Genomic DNA, 12,011 nt, shown 5'->3' on the forward strand with positions numbered 1-12,011 from the left:
CCACCTGCCTCTGCCTCCCCAGTGCTGGCATTAAAGGCGTGGGCTACCACCATCTGGCCAAACCCATTTGTCTTAAACTGCCTTTTGTTTTGGCCTGAGTGTTTTATCACAGCAAGAGAAAAGTAGCAAAGCATCGTCCCACCCCTCAGAACTTGGGTCTCTTTCTTGTGAGCTGGGCATTAACACAGCCCCAGCCACTGATCTTTGAAATGTAGTCATTTAACTTGTATTTAGTTTTCTTTCGTGTACGGATGTGTCTACGTGTGTGGGAGCCATGCACATGCCTGTGGAGGTGGGCGTTCGTCCTCACCTGAGGCGTTCCCCATCACTGGCTGAGGGCTTGCCCAGCACGGGAGGCTGGCTGCCAAGCAAGCCCTAAATCTCTCTGCCTCCATAATTGCTACACTTGGACCACCAGACCCCGCCCTTTTCTGAGGTGGGCTCTGGGGGCGGAGCTCAGGTCCATGTCTACTGAGCCCGGATCGAAGCTAAATATTTCTAAGGATCACGAACAGATCACACTGCATGAGCAGATTTCAAAAAACGATTTTTAAATGATTATAAAAGCACAGTTTCTACTCGTAGAGAGACGCATACGTGCGCAAAAGTGCCTTGCAACAATCACAGAGAACCGTGCACACAACCGACTCAGGGATACAAACAGCTCCGGAAGCTGAAAGTCTGGCAAAGCAGAGACAGAGGTGGGACACACAGGGCGGGGCCTCAGGCAGAGGTAACCAATCGGCTCTGCTCAGAAATAGGCATGCTCAGATGGATGGAAGGGTAAGACCAGGGACCAGGTCAAATAAAAACGGAGTCGCTCAAGCACTAACCCTATGATCCCAAATGGCCTGACACCTAGGGGCCAGCGCCTACTTGACCTCAGTGGCATACTTTAGTTCTTACAACCCCTTTACAAGAAGGCACCCTTAGCGTGAGTGTTACCCTCATCAAAATCAGCAAGCCACGGAGCTTGTTCCCACTCTGTCTGCCACTGCTTGGGGGAGACCGATTAAGGTGCACTCGGCTGCCTCGGTTCCTGGTACACAAGTACAAGCCAGCCAGACCCATCACTAAAAACACTGTCATTTCACGTTTTGCCAAGTCCAAGGCCAGGAGGTTTTTTTTTTTTTTCCTTTCAACCAAAACAAACAAACAGTGCCAAATATTTGCAAACTAGAGATGCCCATTTCACGGGAGTTAAGGTTTTAAGAGCATTTACCTTCGGTTGGGAATTTCCTGGCACGCTCCTCGAAGAACCATTCTCCAGTTTTGATTTTCACAACTCTGAAAAGCAAGCAGAATTATCTTGTTGAGAGAGCTGACCTAGAACTCACGGTGCAGCCCACCCTCACACTCACGGCCCCTCTCCTGCCTCAGCTCCCCAAGTGTTGAGATTACAGGCGTGAGCTGTTATAACACCTCTACAAATACTGATTTTTTTTTTAAACAATAGTAATATTGCATGAGTGCTTTGCCCGCATCCTGTCTGTGCCCCTGAAAGACCTAAAAAGTAATGTTAATGATGGACTGACCTGGAAACCAATATCTGTTCCTTGGAATTTGCTAACTTCCTCTCACAAGGCCCTGAGATAAGAAGAATTCACACTGCCCCTCCTTTCCTGTGAGTCAACAGGTGGTAAATAGGGTCCTTAGGAAACAAAGAGATAGCTACAACTCTGGTTTGCCCAGACAAGATTAATTAGCACACCCTGAGGCCCTAAGGTCTGCTGACCCTAATAGCAGACCATCCAAGGGTCACATACTCAATGGACAGAGGGTCCCACCCCCTCCCTAAGCTTGTGGGTTTGCTTTTAAAAACACCTGGGCCCAGGGGAGGGAGCTTCTCTCTAGCCTTTGTGCTGGAGGAGCCCGTTTGCGCAAACGTTTCCTGTTCATTAAAGCCTCTTGCGTTTTGCAGCAACTGGACTGGACATTGAGTTCTTGGGGTATCGACCGAACCTGGAAGACTCCTCATTCTGAGGGTCTTAACACCCCAAGTGCATTGCTGGTAACTTGAGAGGCCAGAACAAAGTGCCAGATCCCTTGGAACGGGAGTGACAGGTAATTGTTAGCCACCCGGCCTGCTCCGACCTCTCTTTATGTGGCCCATGGACATTTTCCTTTATAATTTGTGCAGTGCTCAAACACACTGTCCTGGTTTGCTTTCTGAGCTGTGGTAGAACACTGACCTGAAGCAGCCTGGGAGAAGAAAGGTTTCTTCGGCTTCCGGCCCGTCACAAAAGGAGGGTCAGGGCAAGAACTGGGGTGCTGAGACCACAGGAGAAAGCTGCCCACTGGCTTGCTCTCTCTCGTGATGGTTGGTGGTTTGCTCAGCTTGCTTTCTTAGACAGAGCAAGACCACCTGCCCAGGGATGGCACCACCCACCACCGGCTTGGCCCTCCCACGTCAATCACTAATCAAGAGACTGCCACTCAGACCTGCCCACAGGTAAATCCAATGGATGCAATTATTTAACCAAGACGACTTTCAGTTTGTGCTGGAACGGCAAAAACTAACCTTGTAGATGACAAGGTTCTGTCCAGATGTCACTTAAAATAAATGTACTCTTGCAACCTGAGAGTTGCCATGGGTTGAACACTGCTGGAAGGTAATCCCTGCCTGAGAGAGGCTGGAATTATAAACATCTGACACCTGGCGCTCATTCTGCTTCCAGAACAGAACAGTATCCATCTTTATGGCCCTCAACCCGGCTAATGCCGAATTGGCAAACAAGAAGTAACCATTGAATGTGCTTTGCAAATTCCAGCACAGATGTTTGCTAACGAGGGGGCTGGAGGAACCTAGCAAAAAGCTGTTTGGACCTCGCCCCTAGGAGCAAGCTGCAAATTAAAGAGGCACGTGGGGGGGGGCAGCATCGTGGCTCTGCAGGCCGGGGTGCAGTTAGTCGTCCCCCAGACGGCGAAGATATTTCCACCAACCAACCGACCAGAGGTGGAAGATGGGTGAGTCTGTGTCCTCACAATCCTGTGAATGCCTGAAGCCCTGCATCCATGCAGGTCTGCTCTCTGGCTCAGACCCTGAAGGCACAGAACCCTGAAGAGCACCACCCCAAATACTCTGGTGGCTTGCCAGATGCTCAGGATGTAAATGCTGGGAAGTCGGCAATGGCCTGCTGTGAAACAGCCACAGGTCTCCTGCGTGGGCCACTGCAGCCTCTAAGTCTCCTAGGAGCAGTCTGTGCTCTCCCCCAGCTAAAACCTTTCCTTCAAACAACCCTGCAGCTAAGCTTTGCGGTGGGTTTGCTTCGTCCGCCCACAAGCCCAGCTGATCTGCTTTCAAGGCGGGCACAGGAAAACAGACAGATGCTTGCGATTAAATCCTAGGCAACTCTGAGAAGAGTGGACCTCTCCCTCCGTGAAGATAAAGTGATGATTTTATCACGCCGCCATCCACACTTCTTGCAGAACACTTACCACGTCCCTTCCTTAACCCCAGCCCTCTGACCGTTACACCCAGACACACTTCACAGGCCCCAGCACAGTATACTGGTGAATAAATGAACATCCCCACCTCTCCCGGGAGCACGGTGAGAAGAAAGGGCTGAGGTGGAATCCAAAGTGGACAGACTATGACAGTGTGCCTCGAGGATGGGTTCATGTTGTCAAAAGGACTGAGCTAAGGGCACCAGGCATGAAACACTCATTCCGGGCCCAGCCCCAACCCAGGGGTTTGAAGAGACAGCACAGAGCAGCTGGCTAAATGCCACAGGCAATATCCATGGAGCCTGCAAGACCAGGGGAATGGCCGGGCGAGCAAGCGTCACCATGGCAACTAGAAAGTACTAGCAGGAAGCAGCTTCAAAAAACATGGCTGTGGCCTCTGTGAAGGAACCTCAACTGCAGCAGGAAATTGGGCTGGAGTCAGAGGATGAGGCAGAGTGCAGGAGATAGTGGGGAGTGGCGGGGGGGGGAATTTGGGGGGTTAGGACACTAACCAGGCCTAAGGGGGGGGGGCCCTGCTGACACCCAGTAAAAGGCAGAACCAGGCAGTGGTGACAAATGACTTAAATCCCAGCACTCAGGAGGCAGAGGCAGGTGGGTCTCTGTGAGTTCGAGGCCAGCCTGGTCTACAGAGCGAGTTCCAGAACAGCCAGGGCTATAAAAGGAAACCCTGTCTGGAAACGAAACACAACACACACACATACTCACACACACACACAAACATCACACACACAGACACACACACACACAAACATCACACACAGACACACACACATCACACACACAGACACACACACACACACACACACACAGCAGAGATAAATCAGCTAAGTAAGTCCTGACTGAGGTGACTCAGTCAGCTCAGCTGCTTTCCCAGAACACAAAAGAAAAAGACGGACATTCGGAAGAGAAGGAAGAGAGGACAACAGCACAGATGACCGTGGCCAAGCCGCTCACTGAAAGCTGCTCTCCAGGCTGGGCCTGGAGCTCGGTGGCAGAGCACTTGGCCCAGCATGTGCAGGGCTCCAAGCTCAATCCCCAGTAAAAGACGAGAAAGAAAGAGAGAAAAAAAAGCACAAAATGATAACCAAATGGAAAAGAAAATGCTGGCTTAGAAAGGGGCAGCTTCAAGAGGCTGAACAATCAAACCTTCAGAAGCATGCTGCTTGGTCCTAAAGATCAAGTGGAGAGGCGCCTTTCCCAGAAACATTTTAACTGCAAAGGGGGGCTGTGGGAGGTTAAAGGTAATGCCCCCCCCCCGTAAGCTCATGGGGAGTGGCACTATTGGGAGGGGTGGCTTTGTCACTGTGGGGGTGGGCCGTGAGGTCTCACCTATGCTCAAGCCACACCCACTGTCCCAGAACTCTTCCTGCTGCCTGCCCATGGACATGTAGGACTCTGAGATCCCGCACCATGTCTGCCTGCATGCCACCATGTAGCGCCATGATGATCATGGACTAGACCTCTGAAGATGTTAGCCACCCCAACTAAATGTTTCCCTTTATAAGCGCTGCCATGGTCAGGGGCAGTTCTGGGGGCATAAAGAACGTGATAAAAAAAACACCTCCGATGTCTCTGGAACCGCTACATTCCAAGAGACAAGGAGGCATTTATTGACTTTCTTGATTAAAAGGCCCAGGACTGGAAGCCCAGTGAGGTCACCACGGATGTGGGAAAGCCCCTGGAAGGCACACTCAAACCCACTGGCGAAATGCAGTCTTGCAGGATACCGAACTGTGTGGACCACAGGCAGTTAATGGGGAATTGGCAGACAAAACTGCTTTCGTAGGAAAGAAGCACATTGTTGGCATCAGAAAACCACAAATATGCATTTGAATCAAGAATAAATTCCAGAATCTACCCGGACCATCACCCAAGCACCTCAGCGTAGGAGACATTTCAGAGCATAGCACTCTAAGGTCGGCTTTGTGACTGGGCAGGGACTCCTGGGCAGCCCTCTTTCTGTGAAAATAAAGACGCTCATTCATGATAACCCTGAAACAGCTGTATCAGTGGACCGGACTATAGCTGAGTCATCCGAAACCGGCACGTTGCGGATGACGTCTGCTGGCTTGGGAATACACAGGTTTTCATGGAAATCCTTATGAAGGCATAATGCACAGAAAAAACCGCCCCCACCCACCTGCTCAAACTCTCAGCTCCAGCCCTCTGTGACCCTGAGTGCTCACCAGGGCAGTGTGTAACCTGATAACCACACAAAGAGCCTCCTGCATGGTGACAGGCTCCTCTGGTGCACTAAGCCAATGACAACAGGGAGTACAAACCAAAGACATGATAAAATAGAGAGCTCACTAATTCTCAAAAGGGTTTTAAAGGCAAGAACTGCAATCAAGTGCTGGCCACAAGATGAGCCTGCCCTTCAACAAGAATGACACACGCAGAACTGTGTGAGAGTATTCATTCTCTTTCTCGGCATGCTGGCGGGGGTGTCGGGGGTGGGTCCTACCAACCCGACCACTCAGGAGGTGGCGGCAGGAGGATTGTGGGTCTTAGGCCAGCCTGAGCTTCCTACTAGGGCCCTGTCTCAAAAATGTGTTCACTATTAGCACCAAGAGAGTACTCTAGCGCTGAGCTCAGTGGGTCCAGTTAACGCTTGGTTCACAAGCGTCAAGATCTGAGTCCGGAACCCACGTAAAGTTAGACGTGGTAGACTGATGACTACCTTAAATGCCATGGTTCTGGGATGGCATTTAAGGTAGTCGTCAGTCTCATTATCGTGGAAGGGCATTTAAGGTAGCCTTTCCACTACTGCTTAGATTCCTAGTTGGGGTCATCCTTGTGGATCTCTGGACATGTCCCCAGTGCCAGATTCCTCCTCAAACCTATAATGGCTCCCTCTATCGGTGAGTCTCTTTTCTTGCTCTCCTCTGTTCATCTCCCCATTCGATCTTCCTGGTCCCTCATGTCCTCCTCCCCCTCCTCTTCTCCCTCCTCCCATCCTAGGGCTTCATCCAGTAACCGATGAAAACAGAAGCAGCGATCCACAGCCAAGCACTGAGCCAAACTCCTGGAAGCCAGTTTCAGAGAGGGAGGAAGGAAGGGGTTAAGACCACGCTGGGGAAAACCCACAGAAACAGCTCACCTGGGAGCTCATGGACCCCAGTCTGACAGCTGGGGAACCAGCAGGACCAAACCAGACCCCATGGACAGGGGTGTCAGCTAGGAGGCCTGGCAGTCTATGGGACCTGACAATGGAACCAGGGTGTATCTATCCCTAGTACCAGAACAGACTTTGGGAGCCCATTCCCTATGGAGGGATACTCTTTCAGCCTGGAGACATGGGGGAGGGCCTACTCCCTGGCCCAAATGGCTTGACAGATTCTGATGATCCCTCATGGAAGGCATCACCCTCCCTGGGGAGTGGATGGGGGATGGGGTGGGGGGCATGGGAGGATGGGAGGGAGAGGGAACTGGGCTTGATATATATATATATATATATATATATATATATATATATATATATATATATGACAAAACTGTTAACGGACTCAAGACCGGTCCCCAGGTCCCACTATGTGTTACAGGGAGAGCAGATTAGCTAAGCCGGGCAGACCAAAAGCTGGATGGTGCCTCCCCGTCCCCCAAAGCTGGAGACGGGAGTGAGGAGTATGAAGAAGGGAGGGAGGGAAAGCCCGAGTGACTGTAAATTAGCTTTCTTCCAACACGGCTTCCTTCATGAATCCACCTGGAGTGACACAATTATCACGGATGTTTGGAAAAAACATCCTTATTTCAAAATCAGGAAGCCGGGGTTATAGAAATGACACTGTGTGTGTTTAGTGGGTCAAGTTACAATGCCGGGCACGATGCCGGAGATTTCAACACAGTTACCTCCCTAGGAGATTGCCTCAGCCCAGGCCCTGTATTTTGAGTTCTAGTTTGCAGATAACTATTAAAAGGGGAAATTGCTAAGGGTTATTTATTTCCTTCATTAGGGCTGCAGGTAGACATCAGATCCAGGTGGCTGGCTGAGCGGACCTGACTGGAGATGGCTCAGGGTCAGCTCCCTCCCCAGGATCACATCCACACTGTGTGGCCAGGGCAGTCCGTAGTCCCTATGGGGGCTTTCTCTTGAACCAAGAAAAGCCTGACAGACACTGACTCCGGCAAGCCCGAGAAAGGAGAGCAACCCATCGAGGACAGGCAGACGCGGTGCTGTGGCCGAAAGAGGGGACCCGTCCAAATGCAGAGAGGGCAGAGTCACTTCCATACTGCGCAGTGACCGACATGCATAAGGCCTTGCAGAGGGACAGGAAACCCAGCATTCATTCAGGGTGGTCAGGCAGACAGACCCCCTGACTTAGGAAGGGAAGCCCGCTTTATGCTGCTCTGTGTTCCGGTCTCCCGTGATCTGTCCTAGGGTCCTCCAACATGTCAGTGACATGGCAAGCTGCTTCAGAGCAGAGTCTCCGGCCACCCACACAGACTGGCATCTGCCTCCCACTTCTGCCTTCCTGTAAGCTCTGTGTCCATTCTTCCTTCAAGTGGCTGCGCCCTCCACGCCTAACGGAACCCATGACCTGCTCTTACTTGGGGCGCTAATTTTCAAAGTGACTTGTTCAAAAACAGCACTTCCCTCCTTGAAAGCACTCTTTCAGAAGTCAGCTCCGGCCCCAGCTCACATCCCTGTCACTTTTCCTGCAGGGGATAAGGTACAAGAACACACAGGCACTGGGCGGGGTGTACACTGGCCCTGTAATCTCAGCACTACAAAGAGGCTGGAGGGTCAGGCGTTCAGCATCAGCCTCAGCTACACCTATTGAGTTTAAAGCCAACCGGGGCTGCATGAGACCCCACCCTTTAAAGAGAAAAAGGCCAAACCCAAATAAATAACAAAATCCTGGGCCAGTCCGTCATCAGTCACCAAACATTCATAAATAAAACTGTTTTATGGCTAGGCATGATGGCACCCTGCTTTCATTCCAGCACTCAGGAGACAGATCTCTGTAAATCCGAGGCTGGCCTGGTCTTGTATCAGTGTGCAGACCTTCCAGAGATACATACTGAGATCCTGTCTCAAAAGAAACAAAACAAACAACAAAAACCGTGCCTCTGCTTCCCAAGTGCTAGGACGGACTAAAGGCTGTGCGCTCCCAGTACCTGGAAATAAAACCATTTTTTAATTAAGATGTCTCCCTCCCAAGCGGGAAAAGCAACTCTAGTCTGGCAGCCTTGGAGTGTCCATGGGACAGAGTTGGTGCGATGGCTTTGGGAAGCATCTATTGATGACTGAGGTGTGATGGCTACACGGCCTGAGTTTGAAGCCAGGATGGCTTTGGATCCTCCCTGAATCCTGAGTCAGAAAAGGAGCAGAACACTCATTTATATGCTTGTACATATACACACTCATTCTCTCTTTCACACACACTCACACACACACTCACACACTCACAACTTACACACATTCACACACTTACACACACTCACACACACACTCACACACTTACACACATTCACACACTCACACACACTCATACACACACTCACACACAAACATACACACTTATACACAAACTCACACACATACACTCACATACAGTTACACACATACATACACCCTTACACACACAAAAACACATATATACATACACTCACACACACATTCACACACACATACACACACACTCACATACACTCACACTCACATACACTCACTCACACACACACTCACACACACACCCTTCCCGTGATGCTTACCTGTCCTCGAAGCACACTGAGCACTTCCATGTGTGAGTCCTCCGCAGGAAGACTCGGCACTGGGAGCACACGCGGTGGCTGCAGCCCTGGCACACGGCCCCGCGGTTGAGCAGCACACCCAGAGTCCGCTGGCAGCGTGCACAGCACTTTTCCTCGTACTCCTGGCTCGAGCTCTTCGCCCCTTTCCACCGAAGATGCTGCAGCTGCGTTTTCAGTTTCCTGGGAACCATGATTAGGTGGTTAGCTTTAACTGCCCACGTGGCGTAGCCCAGAATCACCTGTGGAGAGCCTTGGAAAGGATTTTCTACACCGGGCTGGCCTGTGCACGTGTCTGTGGGGGGGGGGATGTCTCCACTTAAACGCTGTGGGAAGAGACAGCCCACTGTGGGTGGGCAGCACCACCCCCTAGGCAGGGGCAAACTGGGGAATAGAGAGATGGAGGGAGCTGGGCAATCACATACGCATTGGTTTCTCTCTGCTCTTGGCTGTGGGTGTGACATAAATAAAACTAACACAGCTGACTACAGACACAAGCCTCCACAGACCCACTATACAAGGCTAAGGGCTTGCCAAGGCTGTAGGGGCCAGCCTCTCATCTCGCCTGCCCAGGCTAGGATTTTCTATGAAACAGCGCCTTGTCCCCCAGGGTGGCCATGACAAATAATCACAAGCCTATCTCAGAAACCGTTTATACGCCATTTGTTTTTTCAGAATAGGACCTTCCTCGCCAGTATCCACCAGCTCTTACTATCCAAACACCTCTCTCTAATCACCAAAGGGATTAATTTAATCATTTTCTCGGCCTATCAGTGAATCAGAGTTTACAAGTATATTTAAGGAGTTTTGAGGTAAAGTAGGGACTGGGTGTGGCGACACATCCCTTCAGCCCCAGCATTTGGAACACAGAGGGACACAGAGGCCTGCAGATCTCTGTGAGTTCAAAGTCAGCCTGGTTCACGCCGGGTTCCGGGACAGCCAGGGTAACTGAGAAAGATCTTGTCTCAGACAGATAGATAAATAAATGAATAAAGAAATAAAAGAAATAAAGAAGATTGGAAAAAGTACTCTGTATCTTTGGTTACTCAAACATTTTCCCTCAGTCTTCAAACACTTTATATGTGTGGGATTTTTTTTTTTTTTTTTTTTTTTTTTATGCAGATGGGTGTTTTTGTCCCCATGTACGATGGGCATGCAGGACCTGTGGAGGCCAGCAGAGGGCATCAGGTTTCTCCGGGGGACTGCAGTTACAGAGAACTGTAAACTACCATGTGGGTGCTGGGAACCAAACGCTGAACCTCTGGAGGAGCAGCCAGTGCTTCTGCTGTGTCATCCATCTCTCCAGCGACTCTGAGAAAGCTCGCCTATAAAACATTGGTGTGTGCCCCCCTCCCGGTGCCAGGATTGACTCTAGGCCTTCTTAACGCTAAACACATGCTCATGCATTCATCCGCTTACCTTCAAACATGCCTAGTAGCTAAAAGTGATCTTGAACCCTTTCAATTAAAAAATACTTAGATTTCTTTTAAGTTTGTGTGTATGAGTCTTGTGTCTGTATGCATGTATGTGCACCACAAGGGTGCCTGATTCCCACAGAGGCTGGAGAGGGCACTGGATCCCCCTGGAACTGGAGTTACAGATGGCTGTGAACCACCATGTGAGTGCTGGGAATTGAACCCAAGACCAAAAAGTGCCCTTAACTGCTGAGCCATCTCCCGAACCCCGACCTTGAACCCTAATCCTCCTGTTTCTACCTCCTAGGTACTGAGATTTCAGATGAACACTGGAAAAACAAGCTGTGTATTTACAGAGGGAACCTCCCAGCTAACAGTGAGCCACCCAGAGCCACCAGCAACTGCAACCTCACACCAAACAGCCAGCCTAGGAAAGAAGGGCCCGTTGATAAAGGGAACAGGCCAAGCAGGTTCACCCTTCCATGCCAGCTGTGAGGCAAACGTGAACAAAGAGGAAAGACAGAAATGGATTCCACTGGTTTTCTGTTTCTGTCCCTTCTCCTTTGTGCCTTCGGGTACCCCGGAAAACAGGGGGTAGGTGCTCTAACTGGAAGGTTCCTCCCTTGGTGGGGGCGCTGCCAGAGCCTGTTGCTGTTCCTCTAGTTACTCTCACAAAGTGAGCAGAGCAAATATCACAAAGGCGTTCTTTCCAAAGAACTGTGAAGTCAATTTAGGTCTGTTGCGGAAATAATTCCCAGCCCCACACCTTTCACTGGGACCCCTGTGGGTTACAAGTCCAGCCCTGAGTTAGCAGTCACAAGGAAGCCAGCAAACCATGACTCCAAACAGAAAAAGCCAAGCCCCGCAGGACCATCCCAGGGGACAGCGCTGCTTACCGGACCCTTTCCTGCTCCATGCTCTGAACAGCCTGATCTCGGTATAGGACCCCGAGAATGGCCTCCCGTTCCAACTCCTTGAAGGACTCCAGGTCCACTTCATGGGCCATTTCCTCTCCCCGCGACGGACAGGCAGACGGGCGGACAGAAGAGATCCACTGTGCTGCGGAGAAGCTGAGTCCAGCTGCTTCCCCCGATCCTGCAGGAGCTCGTCTCTGGTTTCACCTGTGACTGTTTGGCTTGTGTCTCTCGCTTCCTCCCTGACTGGGTCCCACTCGGTGGGAGAAGCAAGCTCCACCAGGCTGTCCCACAGCCTACGTGCCCGCCACCCGGGGAGTGTTTTCCTTGGGTTCTGCCTGATGAGACAAGAGCGTATCTTTTTCTGAGGTTTTGCCAGAGATTGTTATAAATGATGCATGGCTGCTGAGCAGATGATTTCTGTAAAGCATAAGTAATCTCCAGCCTGAGGAAGTTCGCAAAC

At 50.8% G+C, this 12,011-nt stretch overlaps 1 protein-coding gene across 1 annotated transcript; it reads right to left on the reverse strand.

Annotated features, from left to right (window-relative positions):
* Positions 1 to 400: 400 nt before the first annotated feature.
* LOC127237688 (synaptotagmin-like protein 3) lies at positions 401 to 11,660 on the reverse strand. The gene is made up of 4 exons (XM_051206060.1): positions 11,531 to 11,660; positions 9,184 to 9,402; positions 1,223 to 1,287; positions 401 to 498 (listed from the first exon to the last, which is right to left on the reverse strand). The coding sequence occupies exons 1-4, from the start codon at positions 11,638 to 11,640 to the stop codon at positions 401 to 403; spliced, it is 492 nt and encodes a 163-aa protein (XP_051062017.1). The 5' UTR covers positions 11,641 to 11,660.
* Positions 11,661 to 12,011: the final 351 nt, after the last annotated feature.

This window comes from Phodopus roborovskii, unplaced genomic scaffold (genome assembly GCF_943737965.1).
Source record: "Phodopus roborovskii unplaced genomic scaffold, PHOROB, whole genome shotgun sequence".
NCBI classification, from domain to species: domain Eukaryota; kingdom Metazoa; phylum Chordata; class Mammalia; order Rodentia; family Cricetidae; genus Phodopus; species Phodopus roborovskii.

What these genes read in the sequence shown, in the direction of transcription:
- LOC127237688 (XM_051206060.1), bottom strand. Translation starts at nt 11,640, where the DNA reads ATGGCCCATGAAGTGGACCTGGAGTCCTTCAAGGAGTTGGAACGGGAG. An exon ending in TCAGTGTGCTTCGAGGACAG is followed by an intron (nt 1,288 to 9,183) that starts GTAAGCATCACG and finishes CTTGCTTTTCAG; the next exon opens with AGTTGTGAAAATCAAAACTG. An exon ending in CAGGAAATTCCCAACCGAAG is followed by an intron (nt 499 to 1,222) that starts GTAAATGCTCTT and finishes CGTGATCCTTAG; the next exon opens with AAATATTTAGCTTCGATCCG.